Source organism: Parambassis ranga, chromosome 22 (genome assembly GCF_900634625.1).
Source record: "Parambassis ranga chromosome 22, fParRan2.1, whole genome shotgun sequence".
NCBI lineage: Eukaryota > Metazoa > Chordata > Actinopteri > Ambassidae > Parambassis > Parambassis ranga.
This window is the reverse complement of record NC_041042.1, coordinates 1,161,202-1,184,143: the sequence shown is the minus strand read 5'-3', so window position 1 is coordinate 1,184,143 and position 22,942 is coordinate 1,161,202. Positions and strand designations below refer to the sequence as shown.

General features: G+C 48.5%; 1 protein-coding gene across 1 annotated transcript; it reads left to right on the top strand.

Moving 5' to 3' along the window:
- The first annotated feature begins 864 nt into the window (after positions 1 to 864).
- ehd4 (EH-domain containing 4) lies at positions 865 to 16,291 on the top strand. Its single transcript, XM_028395550.1, has 8 exons — positions 865 to 1,319; positions 4,163 to 4,339; positions 6,145 to 6,242; positions 10,603 to 10,769; positions 10,843 to 10,976; positions 11,051 to 11,162; positions 12,803 to 12,967; positions 13,973 to 16,291. The coding sequence occupies exons 1-8, from the start codon at positions 1,090 to 1,092 to the stop codon at positions 14,528 to 14,530; spliced, it is 1,641 nt and encodes a 546-aa protein (XP_028251351.1). The 5' UTR covers positions 865 to 1,089; the 3' UTR covers positions 14,531 to 16,291.
- The last annotated feature ends 6,651 nt before the right edge of the window (positions 16,292 to 22,942 follow it).

Genomic DNA, 22,942 nt, shown 5'->3' with positions numbered 1-22,942 from the left:
GACTGCCCTCTACAGGATGAAGCTGGTTAATTAAGAAACCTTTATTAGTCCCACAATGGGGAAAGTGCTTAAGGCAGCCCAGCAAAGAGCGCCATACACCAGTGAGTCCACCGGAGGCAGTGCAGGTAAAGTGCCCAACACACACAACAGTGAGTAGGGAGGAGTTGGAGTCCTCAGGCTCCTCTGCAGCAGAACACTTGGACCTTTAAGCAGTTTGTAATAGTGATATATTTGTCAGAGTCAGACTCCAACAGGCAGGGGGCGCCAGAGGTCAGTAGTTAACATAGAGCATCAGTGACTGCTGCTGTGACGGAGGTGCTACAGATCAGATTGGAGGCGCATGTGATGAACAGATGAATAATGATCAGACAACAGGTTTCAGATGATTTTAAATAATTAGAAATGATTCCTAACAGTCTCTGAAGGCATCATTTTTCTAATCCATTTCTAAACTTACAGTCAATAAGGACTTATGATTGAGCATGTTGTTGAGGATGTTTTTCTTGTTGGCTGCTGACGTGTTTACTTTGTAATTAATTGATTTTCTGATGTGAGTTTTTGTGTTTTATCATCTGTTGCGGTGCAGAGGCTTTTAGGTATTTTCACTTAGAACAGACCGTGTTTCAGTCCTCTACAGCCGCCTGCATGTTGCAACAGCCTGAAGAATGAACTGATGTGTGAGGGTCAGCAGGGGCCCCGCGCTGGCCCCGAGGCCCCTGAGCACGAGGATCAGCCAGTGACGCAGTCGCAGAATGAAAATACTGTAAATACTTCTATTGGTTTAATGTGTGTGTGTGTGTGTGTGTGTGTGTTGCATCGTCGCTGGGGGGAGGGGAAGGGCGGTGCCCGCAGGTAGCAGCGCTCACACACACACACACACACACACACACCCCTCCCGCAGCCGCGCACAGAGGAGGCAGTGTGTCCCGAGCGGAGACTCCCAGGTGCCACACACACACACACACACACACAGACACACACACACACTTCCCTCCGCTCAGGCTGAAGGACGCAGCGCGCAGAGCCGCAAACATTTGGAAACATCGAAACAGGGAAGTGTGCGCAGCGCGTCAGAGAGCCGCGGGGATCATGTTCAGCTGGGTCAAACAGGAGCAGGGCGGCCGCAACAAGGAAGGAGAGATGTACCAGACCGTGACGGAGGGGCTGCAGACCCTCTACACCAAGAAGCTGCTGCCGCTGGAGGAGACCTACCTCTTCCATGACTTCCACTCCCCGGCGCTGGAGGCCGCCGACTTCCAGAGCAAGCCCATGGTGCTGCTGGTCGGCCAGTACTCCACCGGAAAGACCACCTTCATCAGGTAGGAAGCCCGGAGCCGATGATCCCTGTCAGGGGGTGTAGAGAGGGCGGAGAGCCGCGCCAGGTCAGGCTCTTTAAACCGCCTGTAGAGAAACACGCCGGACCGCAGAGGAAACATCACGCGTTTGATTCTTATGCTTTTAAACCGGAGGAAAAAGTAACGCAGAGAGTAACGAAACACGTCAGACACACGGATGAAGGCTGCTGTTAAATTCGTCTGATTCCAAACTCACCAAAGCTCCTTTGTTTGGAAGATACACACAGATCATATGGGTCACCAGGAAACCAAGGGGCCGAGCTGACTGGGTCAGATGTGCTGAGGTGTGGCTGAGTCTCCACAAGATGATTTAAATGAGCTGTAGTTGAGGTAAACTGGATTCGAACCAGCAACCCTTCAGTCCCTGCTGCTGATGCTCACGCTGTTTAATCTGTGGTGCGTTCAGGGACACTTGGCTCTCTCTGTTATCAGATTATTTTTAAACAAAACAATATTCAGATTGAAGAGTTTTCTGTAATCAGAGCCAGATTAAAAGACACAGAGAGCAGATTACAGATGACGAGTCAGATTACAGGTGGAGTAATCTGACAGCTTCACGGGGCTGTGGAGGAGCTGCTGCTGGTTCAGTGGGTCTGAGTCTGAGCAGCGGAGCATGAAGCAGCCCCAGGAGCAAACATCCTGCAGCTGCCTCGTTTGACGGCTCCGTTATTACACAGGCTGTGGCTGAGCTGAGCCACGTTAGCTGCATGTGTCCACAGCACAGCCTGAAAACACTCTGAGCTGTCAGACATCAGCTGCTCACATCACGCTGTCATTACAGCTGATTTAAGGCGGAGCCAGGCTGGATTCAGCCAATAGGATCGGCCGATCAGTCGCTCTAATATAACCATAACTCTGTTAATGCCTGTGTGCGGTTTGTCCGCCATCACTGACACAGGCCGCCTCTGCTCAGCACTTCCTGATTATCAGTGACATCATGGCATCCACACAGAAGGATGCTGTGTGTCTGTGTGTGTCTGTGTGTGTGTGTCTGTGTCTGTGTGTGTCTGTGTGTGTGTGTGTCTGTGTGTCTGTGTGTCTGTGTGTGTCTGTGTGTGTGTGTGTGTCTGTGTGTGTGTGTGTGTGTGTGTGTCTGTGTGTGTGTGTCTGTGTGTGTGTGTCTGTGTGTGTCTGTGTGTGTGTGTGTGTCTGTGTGTGTCTGTGTGTGTGTGTGTCTGTGTGTCTGTGTGTGTGTGTGTGTGTCTGTGTGTCTGTGTGTGTGTGTGTGTGTCTGTGTGTCTGTGTGTGTGTGTCTGTGTGTGTGTCTGTGTGTGTGTGTGTGTGTGTCTGTGTGTGTCTGTGTGTGTGTGTGTCTGTGTGTCTGTGTGTGTGTCTGTGTGTGTCTGTGTGTGTGTGTGTCTGTCTGTGTGTGTGTCTGTGTGTGTGTCTGTCTGTGTGTGTGTCTGTGTGTGTGTGTGTGTGTGTGTGTCTGTCTGTCTGTGTGTCTGTGTGTGTGTGTCTGTCTGTCTGTGTGTGTGTCTGTCTGTGTGTGTCTGTGTGTGTGTCTGTGTCTGTGTCTGTCTGTGTGTGTCTGTGTGTCTGTGTGTGTGTGTCTGTGTGTGTCTGTGTGTGTGTGTGTGTGTGTGTGTCTGTCTGTCTGTGTGTCTGTGTGTGTGTGTCTGTCTGTGTGTGTGTGTGTCTGTGTGTGTGTGTGTGTCTGTCTGTCTGTCTGTCTGTGTGTGTGTGTGTGTCTGTCTGTGTGTGTGTCTGTCTGTCTGTGTGTGTGTCTGTCTGTCTGTCTGTGTGTGTGTCTGTCTGTGTGTGTGTCTGTGTGTGTGTCAGGGATTGTTTAGACTCTATTAAAGCTAAGTGAGACTCTGCTCAGATTTAGACCCGGTCGTCTTGCGCTGGGATTATTGTGGATTTAACCAAATGCAGCCGGAGGTGCTTCTTCCTGCGAAGACAGCCCAGCCCCGAGGAAAGCTATGAATCATGGGAACATGTTGCCAGTAAATTGCAGAGTCAACATTATTTTCTTCTCCTTCCTCTCTGACAGAAGTGAAACCTCTTGCGTAAACACCTCGAGGACTCCAGTAATCTCTGCCTTATTTGACCACATGTGTCTGAGGTGCCTCTAACCAAGTCTAAAAACACAAAGTCCTGTCCTCCTCAGCTCCCAGCAGGACGCCATGATGGAGTCACTGTGAGCAGCAGTCACATGACCAACACTCAGAGTCTGTCTGAGGTGTCTGAAATCAGGAAGTGGTCAAATGGCGGCAGGTGTGGTTTGAGGCTTCATATCATAACAAGCTCTGCGGCTGTTGTCCATCCTCGTCCCCTCTTTGATGTCTTTGCCGTTCTGAAAGTCAGGAAGTGAGAGGACAGAGATGCTCGGCGGCCATCTTCCCTCCCTTCCTTCCTCTTCTCACTTCTTTGACGGCGAGGGGACGAGGGGGTCGGTGTGGAGATGAGAGCGGAGGAAAAGGCGTTTTGTGCAGGCGCAGCTCGTCCCTGACAGGCGGCCCGTCTGTTTGTGTCGGATCATCTCAGGGTTTGTTTTGGCAGCAGATCTGTGACTTCCTGTGGAAGCAATTCAGACACAGATCTGATGTTAGAGCAGCAGTCGGTCCATGAACCCAGCAGGAAGATCAACAGAGCTCCATGATCCAGATCTGTCAGAAAACCCTCCGGCTCAAACCCAGAACAGCTCCAGGTTTTTCTCAGTAACTCATTTTCCAAATAGTCAGAAATACTTTTTAAAAAATCTGTGACAAACCGAACGTTTCCTGAACTTTTCCTCAACCTTTAAAAGAATTAATTTAAAATGTTATGACCAGTTATTAAATGCTGCTGACTCTTTCTGTCAGGTATCTGCTGGAGCAGGACTTTCCGGGGATGCGGATTGGTCCGGAGCCGACCACCGACGGCTTTATCGCTGTGATGTACGGTGAGAACGAGGGCGTCGTCCCCGGCAACGCCCTGGTGGTGGACCCCAAGAAGCCCTTCAGGAAACTGAACGCGTTTGGAAACTCCTTCCTCAACAGGTAAAGACTCACGCCGCTTTCAGGCTGCTCGAGCGTCTGGCGTGCAGAGTGAAGCCGCCGCAGGTTCAAGCGATGCAGAGGTCTGTGAAGGGTTAAGTCTGATCCTTCACCTCCCCGCTGACCCTCAGACATGTTTAATAATCTGACTCCGACACAGAGGAGGAACAAACCGACTGATGTGACACTAAAAGCCTCCGAGCTCCGCCCACACCTCGACCCTTACCCATAATTCCACTCAGGTCGTTTTTCTGATGATGCATGTTGGAGCTGCAGACGGTTCAGACACACACCCACAGCTCCGTCAGCCAGAATCCAGAAGGGACCGAACACTGTAACACCCAGAGTGCACTGGGGCCACCTCACCTCCCCGCCACTCTGAGCTTCCTGTCAGAGGCCCCTCCCACACAGACTGGAGGTGTGTTCCACCTCTGCTCCTCCACAAGGATCAGACGAAGCCTTCGCCGGGCCGCCTCGCTGTCGTTGACCTGCCAGTCAGAGGTGCGCCTCGAGTTACCTGTTAGCCACCTGCTAACTGCTAAATACTGAGAAATACCCCCCCCTCTAACGGTGTAGCTATGTTAGCGCTAGCTGGTGCTGTTTGTGGTGTAGTGGACAGAGTGTGGTACTACACACACACACTCAACTAAATGTGGAAAGTAGGAGCAGCACATCTGAGCATGCTCAGAGGTGTGTGACACATCTGGATGATCGTCCAACCTAAATATTTCTGAACACGACTATTGCTCCCACACTTTATAGTCCATCATGTTCAGCATCACCACCTCCTCCACCACCTCCACCCAGGCCTAAAACCAGACCTTTCCTTATCTGCACACGAGCACCCCTCACCTCCTCTGCTGTCACTGCTTTCCTCAAAACATTTACAACGTGGGAAGTGACCTCCTTCACCCCACACACACACACACACACACACACACACACACACACACACACACACACAGGAACCTGTCAGGTTCCAGTTTAAATATAGCTGAAAACACTCTGCTCCAAACATATTTCCTCTGTCCAGAAATATTTCTGACAGCGGCAGGGAGGAAGTGGACGGACAGTCGACCCTCGAACTGTTTGTGTGAGTGTGAGTCTGTGTGTGTGTGTGTGAGTGTGAGTCTGTGTGTGTGTGTACCTGTGCTGCCATTCCTTAAACCATCTTCCAGTAGAAGGAGGAACCCTCCACAATAAGCTGTTGTTTCCAGGAGGAAGTGTGTGTGCGTCACCGTGTGTCAGTGCCTTGGTTTTGTTTTTTCCCGCCGCCAGCCGTCGAGCCGACGCACCGAAGCGATTTATAGCTGCTGCTAAATGTATCTCTGAGGTGACGGAGGTTTTACAACATGTTCTCTGAAGCAGAGTGCAGGAAACTCTATGTCCCTCTGAACACTGTGTCCAGACTGTGATGTCACAGAGGGCGTCCTCAGCCTGGGGCTGCAGTGAAGTCGCAGCTCCTGGCTCCGTGTCGTTAGCTCAGCTGCTAACACTGAGCAGCTCCACACTCTTGGGATTGATCTGGAGGGCTAATTAAGCTGAAAGACCAACAATACAGCAATAGGCTAACATTAAAAAGTCCCCAGATAAATGCTGGTGCTAGCTAGCTTAGCTTGGGTGGTGAGGTCATTACTGGCTGATTGGTTTCTGAGCTAAAGCTATGATTTAAACAGCTCTGCATGGATGCAGCCCTGACATGTTACAGACACTGAAATATGGATCCTCACTCTCTTTTCTTTTGTGTGTGTGTGTGTGTGTGTGTGTCTGTGTTTGTGTGTGTGTGTGTGTCTGTGTGTGTGTTTCAGGTTCATCTGCTCTCAGATGCCCAATCAGGTTCTGCAGAGCATCAGCATCATCGACACTCCGGGTATCCTGTCTGGAGAGAAACAACGAATCAGTAGAGGTATGAAACCTGTGTGTGCCAGTGTGTGTGTGTGTGTGTGTGTGTGTGTGCGAGTGTAGTTGCATAATAGTCCTTGAGATTCTTTCACTTCCTCACATTGTAAGCAGTCAGAGAGCCGCTGACCTCCACAGTCAAGTTCAAAGCTGAGCTGAGAGTCTGATAAACGACTTTTCAGAGATTTCTATAGAGGGGAAAAACCACATGAGACATATTTGACTCTTTTTTTTTTCTCTCGGTCTCACTTCCTGTTCTGTCCCTCGGCCTGTTTCCGTGAGTGAAACCACACAGTTTATAAATGCAGATGTGAAACGGAGAACTCCACAGTAACAGTTAAACATCTGCACGGTCACTGGTGTACAGTGACGCTCAGACTTCCTCTTCCTGTTCGTGTAAAACGTACAAACTACATGTTGAACAGCTGACTCTGGAACATCAGTGGACAGACCGGGATGAGGACCATCTGGGTTTAGGTCTTCTTTACACATGGACGCTGCTAACAGACTAACTCCGATGAGTTGTGTAGCTGACACAGTCTGGGACCTTGTTGAGGGTTTTGTGTAAGATGCTGGGTGTGGAGCTGAACCATCACCGTTACATAAGTCGGACTACAATCTGAGCTTCCTGACGCTGCTCTCCTGTCGTCACTGCTCTGTGGGAAACAGTCCTGTTGCTCACAAACCAGCCTGCAGGAGTCCCTCAGGGAACCATCAGAGGTCCCCTCAAGTTCCCTGTACGACGGTCTCATAAAGAGCCCGTATAGTGTTCCCTCAGGGGGGGAGGACGGAGGAGATTTGTGAGGTCGATGACAGATGGATGCTCAGATACAGAGTCTTTCTGTGGAGGGAGATCTGGCAGCATGCAGCACCAAGCTGTTCACAGGACAAGCAGCAGCGTGCAGCCGATGTTTAAATGGACAAATAATCCAAACTAAACAAACGTTTGCTGCAGAAACCGTCCTCTGTGTCCTCTGTGTCCTCTGTGTCCTCGTTGCCCTCGCGTTGAGTCAGCCTGGACGGATGACGCCATCAGCTGCGCGCCTCAGCTGGGCGGCTGCTGGACGTATGGATGGAGGATTCTGCTGTGCGGCGGGTGCTTTCCCTCCATCTGGAAGCGTTTAGAGCTGCTCAGCTGAGGGTTAAATTCCTCCTGAAGACGCTGGACGTGCCAGCTGTGACTCAACACAGACGCACACGTCGCTGACGGTTAAGCTCGGTGAGATCAGCGCTGCTGCTCAGGAATGCTTCATCTGATCTTGATGCTGTGTGTTCTGCAGCTGCTCCACACACACCGCCTGCTGCGCACACACGTCGGCCTCCATGTTTGTTTTGATCCGCTGCATGTGAGATCATGTTGAAGTGCACTGAAGACACATCTCCTGTCGATCCTTTCCCAGAGGGATTCGTTCTGATTGATTCAGAACTTCCTTCAGTGCGACGCCTCCCAAACACCAACCAGCATCCATGTTTCTGTGGATGATTTTCTGCAGACTGGTGTCCAGTACACAGTAAGAGGCCATCACAGGAAGGCGTGTTTACCACCTACACTTCAACCAATCAGCTGATAGAGGAGACAAGCCACAGAGGACGCTGATGGGTCTGGACCTTACCGGGCACGTTTCTAACACTATAATAATTTTGGGTGAAGTTAAAGAGTGAGTGAGTCTGATTGTTTACAGCACAGATGTTCCCGGTTAACTTCTTTGTGTTTGCGGTACCATGTGGCGTTTGGGCTGTTTATGGAGTCACCACAGCAGCATGTTTGGTTGGCAGATGTTGGTGGCTGCAGGGTGGAGCTGCAGGGTGGAGCTGCTGGGTGGAGCTGCTGGGTGGAGCTGCAGGGTGGAGCTGCTGTTTGCCCGCTTGGTTCTGGTCCCAAACCGTTCAGGCTGATCTGCTGCCAGCCCATCGTCAGAGGGTGGCGTCAGACGGCAGAGTGTTGCCATGGCGACCCCTGCAGCAGTTGTTGATTTGGTCTGAGGGTTTAGTCCAGCCTGTCGCCGCGCGGCAGAGGAAGCCGCATTGTTGGACTGAAGGCATTTCCTTCTTTAAGGAAGTGAACCGTGAAGTAATCAGACTCCTGTGATATTAGCAGAGAACAATCGCAGCTCGTATCAGAGGAATTACCCACCACTAACCCAGCAGGAGGCTGTTCTGTCCGCCTGTCTCTCAGGTGACCTGTCCGCCTGTCTCTCAGGTGACCTGTCCGTCTGACTCTGTCCGCCTGTCTCTCAGGTGACCTGTCCGCCTGTCTCTCAGGTGACCTGTCCGTCTGACTCTGTCCGCCTGTCTCTCAGGTGACCTGTCCGCCTGTCTCTCAGGTGACCTGTCCGTCTGACTCTGTCCGCCTGTCTCTCAGGTGACCTGTCCGTCTGTCTCTGTCCGCCTGTCTCTCAGGTGACCTGTCCGCCTGTCTCTCAGGCGACCTGTCCGTCTGTCTCTCAGGTGACCTGTCCGCCTGTCTCTCAGGTGACCTGTCCGCCTGTCTCTCAGGTGACCTGTCCGTCTGTCTCTGTCCGCCTGTCTCTCAGGTGACCTGTCCGTCTGTCTCTGTCCGCCTGTCTCTCAGGTGACCTGTCCGTCTGTCTCTGTCCGCCTGTCTCTCAGGTGACCTGTCCGCCTGTGTCTCAGGTGACCTGTCCGTCTGTCTCTGTTCGCCTGTCTCTCAGGTGACCTGTCCGTCTGTCTCTGTCCGCCTGTCTCTCAGGTGACCTGTCCGCCTGTGTCTCAGGTGACCTGTCCGTCTGTCTCTGTCCGCCTGTCTCTCAGGTGACCTGTCCGTCTGTCTCTGTCCGCCTGTCTCTCAGGTGACCTGTCCGCCTGTCTCTGTCCGTCTGACTCTTCATCATCATCATGTGGCTGTGACGAGTCTCGTAGGTGCAGGAAACCTCCCGGCTGATGACGGTGTTTACCGCTCAGCGCTGCGTGTCCTGGGACAAACATGAACCACACACCTGAAGCTGTCATGAAACCTGAAGCTGTGGGTGGTGGTGGTGGTGGTGGTGGTGGTGGGGGACTCCTCTGATCTCTGTGCTGGCACCATCATTTATTCATGAGCAGACCTTTCCAGGCTGGAATGAGTCCAACAGCAGGAAGGACTGGAGTCCAGGCTGTGAGGACGAGTCGATCAATGAAAGCTCGTCTGCAGCTTCTTTGTGTTTTCGGAGTTAAAGAATGGAGGCTGGCCTCTTCGCTGCATCAGTGTGTGTGTGTGTGTGTGTTGTGTCCACAAACACTCAGGTGTGTTGTGACTGTGCACAGAGAGGTGATGCAGGACTGTTTCATCACTGCGGGGTCACCGTGCTGCTCGGGTTGGCCTCGCCGTCGTCAGCAGATCTGATATTTTAGAGTCCCGTTTGGAACATGTGTGTGTTTGCTGAAGGTGTTTCTGTGTGTGTGTTCCGCTAGGCGGCCTGTATCAGGTGTGTGTGTGTGTGTCTGTGTGTGTGCAGTGTAAACTCTAGATTTTAAAGGTCAGATTAAAGACCAGACTGGTTTCAGTGCAGCGTCGCTGCTGACATCCGCAGCATGTTCATGGACCTCAGACCTCACCCGGCAACAAGAAATTCTATTTTCTGATTGGCCGATTGACCTCTGTTTCCCTACCAAATTCAGACTGCTGCCACCTGCTGGTGCAGAGAGTTACTTTCACACAGGTGCTGGTCAGCCATTCGTCTTGTGCTGCGTTCAAGTGCTGCTTTTTGAGGGATATCTTGGCTGTAACAGCTCCATTCATCACCACATCTTTAAAATCCTGCTTCACAGTGAGAGTCGATCAACACGAGAAAAAACAAGGGGTTAAATTAAGTTGTTTTGTCCCCATGTCCTGGTCAGATTGTGAGTTAAACTTTGTAACAGGACAGGATGAAGTAAAAGTAAAATCCTCCTCCAGATTTAAAGCCTTTGTGTCACCCAGTTTCAGAGGAACCACACCCAGAGCAGACTGCCACAGATCAGCTTACACACACACACACACACACACACACACACACACACACACTCACAGACACACACGCAGAGACACACACAGACAGACACACACTCAATTTAAAGTCATAGTCCAGCAGCTGATATGCTGATATGCACTGTGTGTGCGTGCGTGCGTGCATGTGTGCATGTGTGTGTGTGTCTGTGTGTGTGTGTGTGTGTGTGCGTGCGTGCGTGTGTGTGTGTCTGTGTGTGCTTCTTCTTAGCTTCACAGTCTGCACAGTGCTCTGTAATTTTCCATTACTTACATTTTTAGCTCAGCTTCATATTTACAGGGTGTGTAATTTGGCTTTCTGAGCATGCTCAGTAGAGGCACCAAACATCCTCATGAGTCGATACAAACAAGTTAAAATAAGTTCTGTCCTTCCTGTTGACAGGCTACGACTTTTCGGAGGTGCTGCGGTGGTTCGGGGAGCGGGTGGACCGGATCATCCTGCTGTTCGACGCCCACAAACTGGACATCTCCGACGAGTTCTCCGAGGCCATCAAAGCCTTCAAAGGACAAGACGACAAGATCCGAGTCGTCCTCAACAAGGCCGACCAGGTAGGTCCGACCGCCACGCAGCGAACAGCACCCGCCCGAGTCAGTCTGACCCCCTGCTCACCTGCGCCCTCAGGTGGACACACAGCAGCTGATGCGGGTGTACGGCGCCCTCATGTGGTCGCTGGGGAAGGTGATCAACACTCCGGAGGTGGCGAGGGTTTACCTGGGCTCCTTCTGGGCCAAACCGCTGCAGAACACGGAGAACAGGTCGGCGCCGCTCAGCTGTGTAATCATGTGATTCATCATGGCCTCACTTCACTCACTCACCGTCCTCTCCTCAGGCGCCTGTTTGAGGCTGAGTCTCAGGACCTGTTCCGGGACATCCAGAGCCTTCCCAGGAACGCCGCCCTGCGTAAACTCAATGACCTCATCAAGAGAGCGAGGCTGGCGAAGGTGAGACAGGAAGTCGCGTGTTGTGTTTGGAGTTAACTCTCGGACCGCCGCTGTGGGAATGTTTGGTGATATCTGATCGGTCGCAGGGGATCTGGAGATTATTAGAAGGTGTTAGGAGGAAGCAGAGCCTTTATGGTCAGGAATCGAAACCTTCATGTTTTTCTGAGGAGTCAGGAAGCAGAAGTGCCACTAAATTTAAAGTCTGAGTCAGATCCTGGAGTCCAGCTTCTGTGAATTTGTGTGTTTCTGTATGTCAGTCATGTTTGGAGCTGTGAGGGTGGAGCAGGAAACCTGCAAATGACTTTTAAAAGACATTTTTAGTTTCATGTCAGTAAGACCTATGTCCCGAAGAGTAGAATCAGGGCAGAGTTCTGCAGAGCAGCATGTGAGGGTTTTATTCTTGTTTTCATGGTGTAACGTTGGTTTTTGTCTTCAGAGGTTTAGTAGTTGGATGAAGGGCTGGTCTCAGTCTGTGTGAGGCTGTGGCGTCCTGTGAGCAGAACCTGAATCCACCTGAACTCCTGTTAATCCGAGCACAGAGACAGAGGTGGAGCAGGTGGAGCTGAGAGGTGCAGCAGCTGTGATAAAAAGGAACTTTTATATCTGCTGTGAGGTTGGAGGAGTGGATGGAGCCAGCCTCTGGTGGACACTAAAGGCACTGCAGTTTGGCCTCAGAGGTCGCTGCTTTCTTTTTTGTGTCGTGTTTTTTTGTGTTGTGAGTCTGCTGTCAGGTGGAGTCTTCCCTCGGTGTGGTCAGGTTATCTGTCACCCAGCTCTCTGACACACTGTGTACAGAACAGAAGATATTTTTGGTTTCTGACAAACAAACGTCTTAAAAATGACGCGACGTGAGCGACCTTCACCCCCCGCTCATAAATCACAGCTTATTTTTGTTCTTCCTCCCTGGATCAACCCCTGATCATTGGCCCTGAGGTTCTGTGGCACCGTGAGTGACCTCACACCCTCCATCTGTAGCCCCTCCCTTCCTTCCACCTCCCATCATGCCTTATATGAAGAGCTTACGGTCCTCCTGCACTCTGGCATTCCTTCCTCCTCCTCCTCCTGTTTTTGTTGCACTAATCATCATCCAGACTTTATTTTTCCTTTTATTTTGCTCAGACCTGTTGTGTTTTGTTTTAGCTTCCGTCAGTATAGAAGCTTTATTGCAGCCAGAAAACTGCATCATTTATATGAGCTTTGACACAGCAGCACTGATGTGACGATAACAAATTCAGTCAAATAAGATTTCTTTCTAATGAAGAAATTAAAAAATGTGGCAAATATGATTCAATATAAAAAGTCCTCTTTGAGACAGAGAGCGATCGATAAAGGTCTGAAGTCACGAGACAGAAGGTGCTGGAATGTTTGTGTCGAACCTGCAGCACCTTCCTGTCTCAGTGATTGAGGAAACTCTTGTATAAACAACAATGTTGTTGAACGGAACACACACGGCAGGAGGTGTGTGTCTGTGTGTGCCTGTGTGTGTCTGTTTGTGTCTGTGTGTGTGTGTCTGTGTCTGTGTGTGTTCTTCCCTTTCGAGGAACTGTCGAGTGTTTCCGTCCATAAAAACAATAAGAGGTGAAGAAGTGAGGTTTCCTGTCTGCCGCCACATTTTAAAGTGCTGACTCCGCCCCCCACAGGTGCACGCTTACATCATCAGCTACCTGAAGAAGGAGATGCCGTCTCTGTTTGGGCGGGAGAAGAAGAAGGAGGAGCTGATCATGAGGCTGCCGGAGATCTACACCATCCTGCAGAGGGAGCATCACATCAGCCCCGGAGACTTCCCCAACGTCGGCAAGATGCAGGTACACGTCACAGCAGGGGGCGCTGCACACACAAACACACAACAGGTTTCAGACGCCCTCACCACTGACGGCAACAAATCAGTTCCAACAATAACTCCGTGTATGCCTGATAACATGTGACAGAAGCAGGGAGTGCTCGGTTTCCGCGGCCATGATGACACAGAGGCTGAAAAATGATAAAAAGATCTGATTCCTGTCAGAAAACAACACGAAGAAATGTTCTCCTGACGTCAGGGACAGAGTGCACCGCTCTGCAGCTGGAGTGTGAGGCCTGCAGAGAGATGCTGCTCTGCAGGTGTGTGTGTGTGTGTGTGTATTTATTGGCGTGTTGGTGAGATTTTTCCGTTCCCCGGTGAGGTGTGTGTTCAGCTGGGATGGACACAAACACATTTTATCTGTGACTTCAGTTAACAGTTGTTTTTCTGTCAGGGTCACATACAGGCCGATGTTTATCACTAGTAACTGAGATTATTGTTGTTATTTTGCATTCATTCACTTTTTCAAGTCAAATTTGATGAATTATCATCTCATTTTTAAACTTTTAAGTTTTTTAAGGAGTTTTCATGAAAAAATCCTTCAGTTTTGTTTAAACGTCATATTTTTCATTTTTCATTTGTTCTGAAAACGTAAATGCTACAGGATTGAGTGACAGGAAGTCCTTCTTTCAACCCATTAAGTTACATTAATGTGGTACTAAAAGTCTTATGTTGCAACACACACACACACACACTCTGAGACTCATGCTGTGCTGATGCTCGGGTCAGCAGGATGCTGCGTCCAGCTGCAGCGAGCAGGAGGTCTAGCTCAGCCAGTCAGCTTCTTATCGCCCTCTGTCAGCAGCAGAGAGGAACTGCAGCTTGTCCCAGGTCTGACGTTAAGACAGACAAAAGGTGAATGACCAATCAGAGCAGAGGTCCAGCAGAGACATGCAGTGCAGAGAGAGGATTGGCTGCTGAGAGCTGAGCATATGACAGACCTCATCAGTCTCTTCTTCTTCTCCTGCAGGACATGCTGCAGCACTACGACTTCAGCAAGTTCCCGTCTCTGAAGGTGAAGCTGATCGAGTCGGTGGATAAGATGCTGGCCACAAAGATCGCCGTCCTGATGGCCATGATCCGGGAGGAGGAGTCCAAGCAGCCTCCAGCCATGGTGTCCGGCGGCGCCTTCGAGGGCTCCCAGGACGGGCCCTTCGGGCAGGGTTACGGTGAGGGCATCAGTGCCGGGGCCGATGCTGAGGACTGGATCGTCAGCCGCGACAAGCACCGCTATGACGAGATCTTCTACACTCTGATGCCCGTCAATGGCAAGATCACTGGCGTCAACGCCAAGAAGGAGATGATGAACTCGCGGCTGCCCAACACCGTGCTGGGAAAGATCTGGAAGCTGGCCGACTGTGACCACGACGGCATGCTAGACGACGAGGAGTTCGCCCTCGCCCAGCACCTCATCAAGATCAAACTGGAGGGCTACGAGCTGCCCACCGACCTGCCCGAGCATCTGGTGCCGCCGGGCCACCGCAAAAACCACACCGCAGACGCCCTGTACAACCACACCGAGGACTAGAGCTCCGACAGGGCGCCCCGGAGACTGATGGAGCGGGAGGGTGTCCAAATGTAAAACAAACAGCACAGGTCAACGCCCAGCTGCTGTTCAGCTGAAGGTCAAAGGTCAGACAGGAGCTCATCGCACACACCAAACATCTTTTGAACAATTCAGCTGCTTCAAACGCACCAAAGAAGAAAAGTGACAACTTTACTACCTAATGTAGCCACATTCTGAGACTTTTATTTTGAAAGGGCAATGAGAAATAACCAACTTCCTGCCTTGTGTACCTCGTCTGCTTGTCCTGTTGTGCTTTAATGTTACCACAATCAAGAAAGTGATGAAAAAATGCAAACTTTTCCTCAAGAATGTGTCAAAATCTGCACATATTTCTGCTTTTAGCCACACAGAAAATCACGCTTTATCTATGAATGCACTCAAACTATGAGCAGGTCCGGTCACATGATCAGCCAGAGTGCTCTGATTGGTCAGCTCCATCCTGTCTGCAGTCAGAGTGTGTGTGCAGAATCACTCAGGTGTTCAGACAGAGATCAGCTGCAGGTCAGACAGAGACTCTGAGTGTTGGTCATGTGACTGCTGCTCACAGTGACTCCATCATGGCGTCCTGCTGAGGAGGACAGGACTTTATGTTTGGACTGAGTCTGGTTGGAGTGGACTCTTTGTTTCTGGAGCATTTTTAATTGTAATTAATTTTTTTGAAGCTTAGATTTGGTTCAATTCTCCGATAGAAGCAGAAACAAATCACTTCTGAAAATTAAAAAAGAAGCACTTATATTTTTTCTCACAGTTTAAATAAAAGAAAGTAAAATAAGGAGTTATGTAAGAATACATAAATATTTTTAGGTCTTAAAATTAAAATGATACTTTCAAGTTTCTCACACATGGGTGTGGAAACAGGAACCTGTTATTCAGTGTAGTTCCATGCCAGTCTGCAGAGAGGTCAAAGGTCAGGGGCTGCAGCCCGCTGTTAATTTGTCCAAGGGGACAGCTAGCGTCCTGAAAAGACGTCACGGTGGACGCTCCTGTGTCCGCTCGTTTGGGTTTCCTCACATTGTAAACGGCAGCAGTGAGGAGGAGACCCGTGACCTCTGACCTCTGCCGCCTGCAGACTTTCCTCCATGTGGAAACATCCAGAAGCATCAGTATCTTTGTGTCTCCACGGTGGACAGACTCCTGAAGGAAAGACAAAGGCTACATTTCCACAGCGGTGCCTTTTCATTTGAACGCTGAGGGACTCTCCCGTCTTCTCAGTTCAGCCTCTGATCCAATGACGGGACGGCGCTCGTCCTCGAGGACTCAGCAGCGCTTCACGTCAGTGCCTTCAACGCACAAGCTGAGCAGTAACCATCTTATTAGATTCATGTGTTGTGTTGGCTGGAGCCTTAAATTGCAATAATAGCAGTTGGTGTGTGTTTCTGCTCTCACTTCCTCTGGACACCTGGATGAGTGATGCCTGAACACAGCTTCATATGTTTAACACATCGTGTCCTGATCCAGTCAGACCTCTTCTCTGTTGGTTGTGTATAAATGTCATTTTAAGGGAGACGCTCTGTCGTCTCTTCATAAGGGAACTCGTGTAACGTCCTTCCTGTCTGTCCTGCAGTAAACACGCGTCTCTCAGTGTGACTGTACATTCCATGACACTTTCATTTGTCCGAATGTTTTATTTTTGGACCTGAACATGTTTGTTGTTCTGATGTTGCTCCGCCTCTTGTCCTGTTAGCAGAGCTGCAAGCTAATAAAGTTTATTCAGTACACATGCTGGATGCTCAGGGCCTCTTGTATTTTAAACTAAAGTTTGTTTCATGGAACTTTTAATGGAACAATTTTCCAGGTCATGTGACCATTTTGTGCTTTTGTCATGTTTCATATTCAATTATCTCTTAGACCTGTTCAGGATGGCCCCGCCCCCTTTAGGCTGCAGCCCCTCTGTGACCGGATGGATGGATGGGTGGATGGATGGTTAGATGATGGATGAATGGGTGGATGGTTGGATGATGGATGGATGGATGGATGGATGGATGATGGATGGTTGGATGATGGATGGATGGTTGGATGGTTGGATGATGGATGGATGGTTGGATGATGGATGGTTGGATGGATGGATGGATGGTTGGATGGATGGATGGTTGGATGATGGATGGTTGGATGGTTGGATGATGGATGGATGGTTAGATGATGGATGGATGGATGGATGGATGGATGGATGGATAGATGGATGATGGATGATGGATGATGGATGATGGATGGATGGTTGGATGGATGGATGGATGATGGATGGATGGATGGATGGATGATGGGTGGATGCTGGATGGATGGATGGATGATGGATGATGGATGGTTGGATGGATGATGGATGGATGGATGATGGATGGGTGGATGGATGATGGATGGTTGGATGATGGATGGATGATGGATGGTGGATGGATGGATGGTTGGATGATGGATGGATGATGGATGGGTGGATGGATGGATGGTTGGATGATGGATGGATGATGGATGGTTGGATGGATGATGGATGGTTGGATGATGGGTGGATGCTGGGTGGATTTTCACTCACCCACCCAGCATGAAGGAATTAGAAACAGCACATTTATTGACGCCCTCAGTGACTGATGTCTGCCTTAAAGCTGAGTCCTCCTCCTTGATGCACCTTCGTTCAGTCTCTTCTGGTTCGGGCACTATTTTCTCCTGCGGCGGTGGACGCTGTCTGCAGTGTGTCTTCCAGGACAAACGGTGGTTGTTGCATAACATCCTGTTTCCCTGCAGAGCTGCAGGGAGGTTGTGTTGGCAGGATGAGCGATGGATGTGTGTCATTAATTATGATTCAGACAGGAAACACACACTGTTGTTATTGGATCTCTTCTCTTTTCCTCTTCTCAAACATGAAAACAACCCACGTATGTATGACTGCAGAGCGTAGCATTACAGCAGAACATGGTTTGTTTACAAATGTGAGAATTATAAAAAAAATCACATGATCAGTCAGTGTGTTCTCATTGGTCACTGGGGCAGACTGGTGGTCTTTCAGGCCTAGTTGACTCGATGAGGACCATCGCGCCCCAACAATAACAGCAGTGGAAGTCTGTGTGTGTGTGTGTTGAAGTCATGTTGCTACTTACTGTAGTGTAAATCATTAAAGTTAATGGCGTTTCCTGGTTTGAGGCCAGGTCAAAGGTCAGGAGTGGTCAGACTCGGAGTGTTTATGTACAGCCCTGTCTCCTCAGCGCCCCCTGTGTGTGGCTTCTTTGTGAATCATGGTGAATCCACAAAATGTGAAGTTTAAAAATGAAACAGAGTGGCGTCTTTATTTTTGTCCATTCTGTCAGCGCTGTTCGCCGGCTGCTGTCAGAGGAGCGGACCTGTTCATGCTGTAAATCCAATGGCTTCAAAGTTCACACACACACACACACACATTTCACCCACTTCCGAGGACACTGCAGTGACTTACATTCATATCTTGCAGACATAAAGTGGACCTTCCACCGCTGAGTGACACACCTGATCAGAGCTGGTGAAAGTCCCCACAGTGCACCAGGTCAGGTTTATGTCCCTGTAACACACATCACATGAGGACACACACGGCTGGGTGACCTCAGCTCTGTCACAGCTCTCCGGATCAGGAGGCGACTCTCTATTCTCTGGCGGTCTGAGGTAAACGAGCGGACTGAGAGGTGAGAAGACGTTTCCTTGTGCAGCTCTCTGCAGGGTTTATTCTCTGCAGGTTACTTTAGCGACGGTGCGGCTAACTGTTAGCACTACAGGACCATGCAGGGCTATATTAGACTGATCCTGCTCTAGTGTCAGAGTCAGCTTAGCTTAGCATAAAGACTGGAAACAGGTTTGATGTGTGTGTGATCAAATAAACCAACCAATCAGACCTGATGAAGCAGCCGAACGTCTTCCGTTGACTTGCTTCAAGCTCTTGAATGAATCTATAAACCTTCAGTTTTATTTGTTTGTAGGATCACATCTATATTTATCTGTTGTGACTTGGTTAGAATTGATTTTCTTGAATGAATATTTTGTGGGAACAGAAATAATAATGTGCTAGAAAAGCTGCTAATGCTCCCAGATCATTTACCCATAAACTCAAGATTTAAATTCACACTGCAGGACGAAGCGGGTTAATGGCTGATGGCTGGATTTAATCATTTAATTATGATTGAATGTTGTTGACACTGTTGTGTTATTTATATATTTGTGAAATATCTGAGTATTTCTGAGTCATTCATTCATGTATCTGTGGCTCAGATTCCTTCAGTCAGACTGAAAGTTAAGGTGCACGTCTGAGGTTTGGTGTCGCTCCAAGAAATCAAAGATCAGCAAAGTTATAGCACTATTAAAACAACACACACACACACAGCGATGACAGCGATGGTGGGTGTGGTTATGGCAGCTCAGGAATTTTTACAGCAGTGCTGTATTGGAGGTGTAACTGCTCCTGTCAGCATGAAGGAAAATAAAATGCGTCCTGTTATACTGCTGACTCTGTGAAAGTTAACTGGCAGCTCAGTTCACCCAGTCAGCTGACACACACATGGTCGCAGCACAAATACCTACACATTAAGGGTTAAACCTCTGCTTTCTGTGCATGTGTACATAATCATAGAACAGTGTGTGTCCCCTGCACAGTTTAGGTACTCAGTTGTTCTCTCTTATCTCACCTGATTGGAGCATGTAGAGGGCCCAAAATGGAGCCTTGAGGAACTCCACGTGCCATCTCCTAATGTGTAACTACCAATCAACTCCAAGTACGTTATGTTTGTGAAGACTGAACCCAGTTTAGTGCTGCATCCGGGTGTCCAGCCCAGTTTTACAGTCAGGTTAATGCAGCACTGAGATGCAACAATAAGACAAAACAACAATCTATAAACATTTACAGGAGCTGATTTAATGTTGGTGTGTTCACAGAGAGATGAGCTTTTTTGACACATGCTGTGTATTTCCAGCCAATCAGGATGGACCCGGACGAGGATGGAGCCGGGCGAGTGCGAGAGCTGCAGGAGCAGAGGATGGCGGTCCAGAAGAAAACCTTCACTAAGTGGATGAACAGCGTCTTCTCCAAGAACGGGGTGAGATGCTGATCTGGTGACAGAGCTGCACATGTTCCACGTCCTCCAGTGGCTGTAAATCACTTCCCTTCTTACAGATGATGAACAGAATCTCTTTTATGACATTTGGTAAAAATGTCCACGGTGACCCAGGACACAATGTTTCATCATTTCGACATATTATTGACATATTTTTCTGTTGTAACATTCAGCCACTCCTCTCCATGGTTCTGGTTTTATTTCCTGACTGTCCACTTTTTGTCCCATGCAGTAGATATTGGGCAGCAGTGGTCTGAAGTGACGTGTGTTTTGTTTTCCATGCTGGTCGGTTGTTGTTGAGTCAGTGATGAAACATGCAGGCAGCTGAGTCACATTAATGCAGGTAACTCAGTACATTTACATTCAACTTCAAGCTGACTCTGCAGTCCTAAGAAGCTTTTTAGTGAGTTTGTCAGAGAAAAGTCTGTTCACGGGCTGATCAGCGAGCTGCAGAGACGGTGAGCACAGTGGAACAGACTCTTCCTGGCTTGTTGTTTCTGTGGGTATGATGTCAGTATGATTCCTCCTGTTATCGCTGTGAGCCACATTCCTGCCTGATAACCAGTTATAAGCTGCCCTCTATCACACATGAAAACACACATTAATCACCATTAGTGACACTTTTTTACACTCCACACCTGCTGGACGGAGTCTCCATGTGCTCTGAACGGATCCCAGTCAGCCCACCAGGACCTGCTGTGATTTCATGTGTTTTCTCTTTCTGATAACTATGCCAGCTGTTGGCTGAACACAGAGTCCTGCTGCTGAGCTTCATTCCTGGGATTCTTCTGGGATTTCTGCAGCAGGCACAGAAAAATGTTGCTGTTTTAACCCAGACATGTACAGTAATGGTTCCTGGGAGTCGAGCATCTGCAGACGAGGCCCAGACGTCCCAGGTTTCACTTTATTCACTTTATGTTATTTATAGATGATACCTAAAAATAATTATTGTTTTAAAGTAACTGACACACAAAAAACCCTCAGGACAAGTTCCCATTTCATCATAAAGCTCCAGCTGAAGAAGTATTGTCAATACATCTGACACAACTTCTGACAGTCATTGTACAAAAAGTAAAATATTAAAATGTAGTCAGAAGTCATCCCCATTTGTTATATAAATATATATAAAACAAATATTTAACTTTTTATTTTTCATCATTTTCATCAGTGGTTTGCATGTTTGTTTGTTTTTTGTTGGTCAATAGGTGTCACAATAGAATAGAATAGAATATACTTAATTAATCCCTTTGGGAAGGAAGGCTCAGGGAAATTTGGGTACCAGCAGCAATACAACACCGACAGTCAGAGCAAGAGTTAAATAGAATAAAATGGAATATAGTACATTAAAAAATAACAGATAAGAGGAATTATGTACAAACATTGCACAGCAGCATAAATGGTACAGATGGATTATTGCACGTGTGTTGTATCAACACTGGTAAGGCAGTTATATTATTTATATTATAAATAATATAATTTAAAGGCACATCTAATCAATTTTGAATAATAAATTATTAAAATAATTCTAATCCTCTTCAATGACTACCCTACAAACACATTAATGGAGATTAAATACTTGTGAAAATGTTGTTGTGATATAGCTTGTGGCCACTGGTGGCAGCACTGAGTCTTGCTGCTAAGCCGACCCGCCAGCGAGGAAGAGTTTTTAAATTAAATGGCGGCCTGCCGCGGTGAGCCGGTGAGCACCGTCACCATGAACTTACGTAAAATCACACTTCCCGCCTAATGAGTGGCCTAAAACTCCACTTTCTTCTCGGTGAGTTCGTGTCTTTACCCCTGTCACGTACTGAAATGTATAAAAACATGAAAGCCGACACACACTTTTAACAGTTATGTAGCATTAGCATCAATACATCGAGCGTTTATCGATCCGCCTATTTTCATACGTCGATAGTTTGTGTTTAAACCTTTTTGTGTGATTTTGCTTGGAGTGATGTTGTTTAGAGATGAAGGAAATAAATCTCCGCCGGCTGAGAGCGAACGTTCAGCCATAGCTCAGTGACTTAGCTAACTTCTCGTTTGCATTTTATAGTCGGCAGCATGCTAACCTAGCATAAACCGCTTCTTATTCACTCGGTGCTCTCTCTGCTGAAAGGCTTGGTGACGTGTTTTTTGATGAGTGTCCAGCTTCCCCTTTTTGAGTTAGTGAACAAAATATGGATTTGGGCTGTCACTGGGACAAAAAGATAATTAAAGATGTGACTTATATGCTGGCTACCGACAGTCAGGTTATGTGTAGACGTTCCTCTTCTCGTGGATGTGCGCACATCTGTAAGAAGCGTGGTGTACTGCGGTCTGACCTCCAGATAACCAGGAAGTCCTGAACCTGACTGCACATTAACACACAGAACAGGATGAGGTCACTTAAATTATGTTTGCTGTCACAATATGCTGGTTCAGTGTTGTGTAAGGTATGGGTGTGTGTTTTGTGCCTGTTAATATCCTGGTTGTGTTGGAATTGACTACTGCAGTGCTTCAAGAACTATTTTTGCAGCTGCAATATTTGTGTTTTTTTACTCGGATATTTCCTTTTTTGGCACTTTTTATTCCTAGAATATTTATCAAAGCATTCAGAGTAACAGATTATTCAGCTCAGCAAGAAAGATTGAGAGTGAACTTTGAATCTGCAGCAGCTTTTTTAAGCTTTGTATACAGACAAAACAAAACTGACTGACAATAATAATACAGACAGTTACTGGGAGGTTGGTGAACTTCCGTCTCCTCAAACTGAACAAAGGTTTGCGTTATAACTGAACTTCCCTGGACTTCTGCAGGAGAAGGTGGAGCTGACTGATGTCTACACGGAGCTGAAGACCGGAGTCGTTTTGATTCGTCTCCTTGAACTCATCTCCAGCGAGACGCTGCCTCGGCCCAGCCGCCCCAAACTGAGAGTTCACTGTCTAGAGAACAACAGCATCGCCATCTGCTTTCTAAAAACCAAGGTGAGTCAGCTAACCCCCCCTCAGAGCCAGGAGAACTGTCGAATGATAATAATGTTTGTTTTCACATGCTACTCTCTGTCCACTGCGTCAGATTCGGGTGGATCTGATCGGTCCAGAGAATGTTGTGGACGGTGACCGCAAGCTGATCCTTGGTCTGCTGTGGATCATCATCCTCAGGTTTCAGATCGGGTTTATTAAACTGGATGAGGTAGGAACCGAACCCACAGAAGAATCAGTGATATAATCTCTGCAGCTGCTGGCTTACAAAATGTAATCCCCTTTTCTTTCCTCTCCTCCTCACAGTTGTCGGGCGGAGGTAGTGTGGCTCATCGCTCAGCGAAAGAGGCCCTGCTGAT

What these genes read in the sequence shown, in the direction of transcription:
- ehd4 (XM_028395550.1), top strand. Translation starts at nt 1,090, where the DNA reads ATGTTCAGCTGGGTCAAACAGGAGCAGGGCGGCCGCAACAAGGAAGGA. An exon ending in GAAACAACGAATCAGTAGAG is followed by an intron (nt 6,243 to 10,602) that starts GTATGAAACCTG and finishes TCCTGTTGACAG; the next exon opens with GCTACGACTTTTCGGAGGTG. An exon ending in CTGCAGAACACGGAGAACAG is followed by an intron (nt 10,977 to 11,050) that starts GTCGGCGCCGCT and finishes TCCTCTCCTCAG; the next exon opens with GCGCCTGTTTGAGGCTGAGT.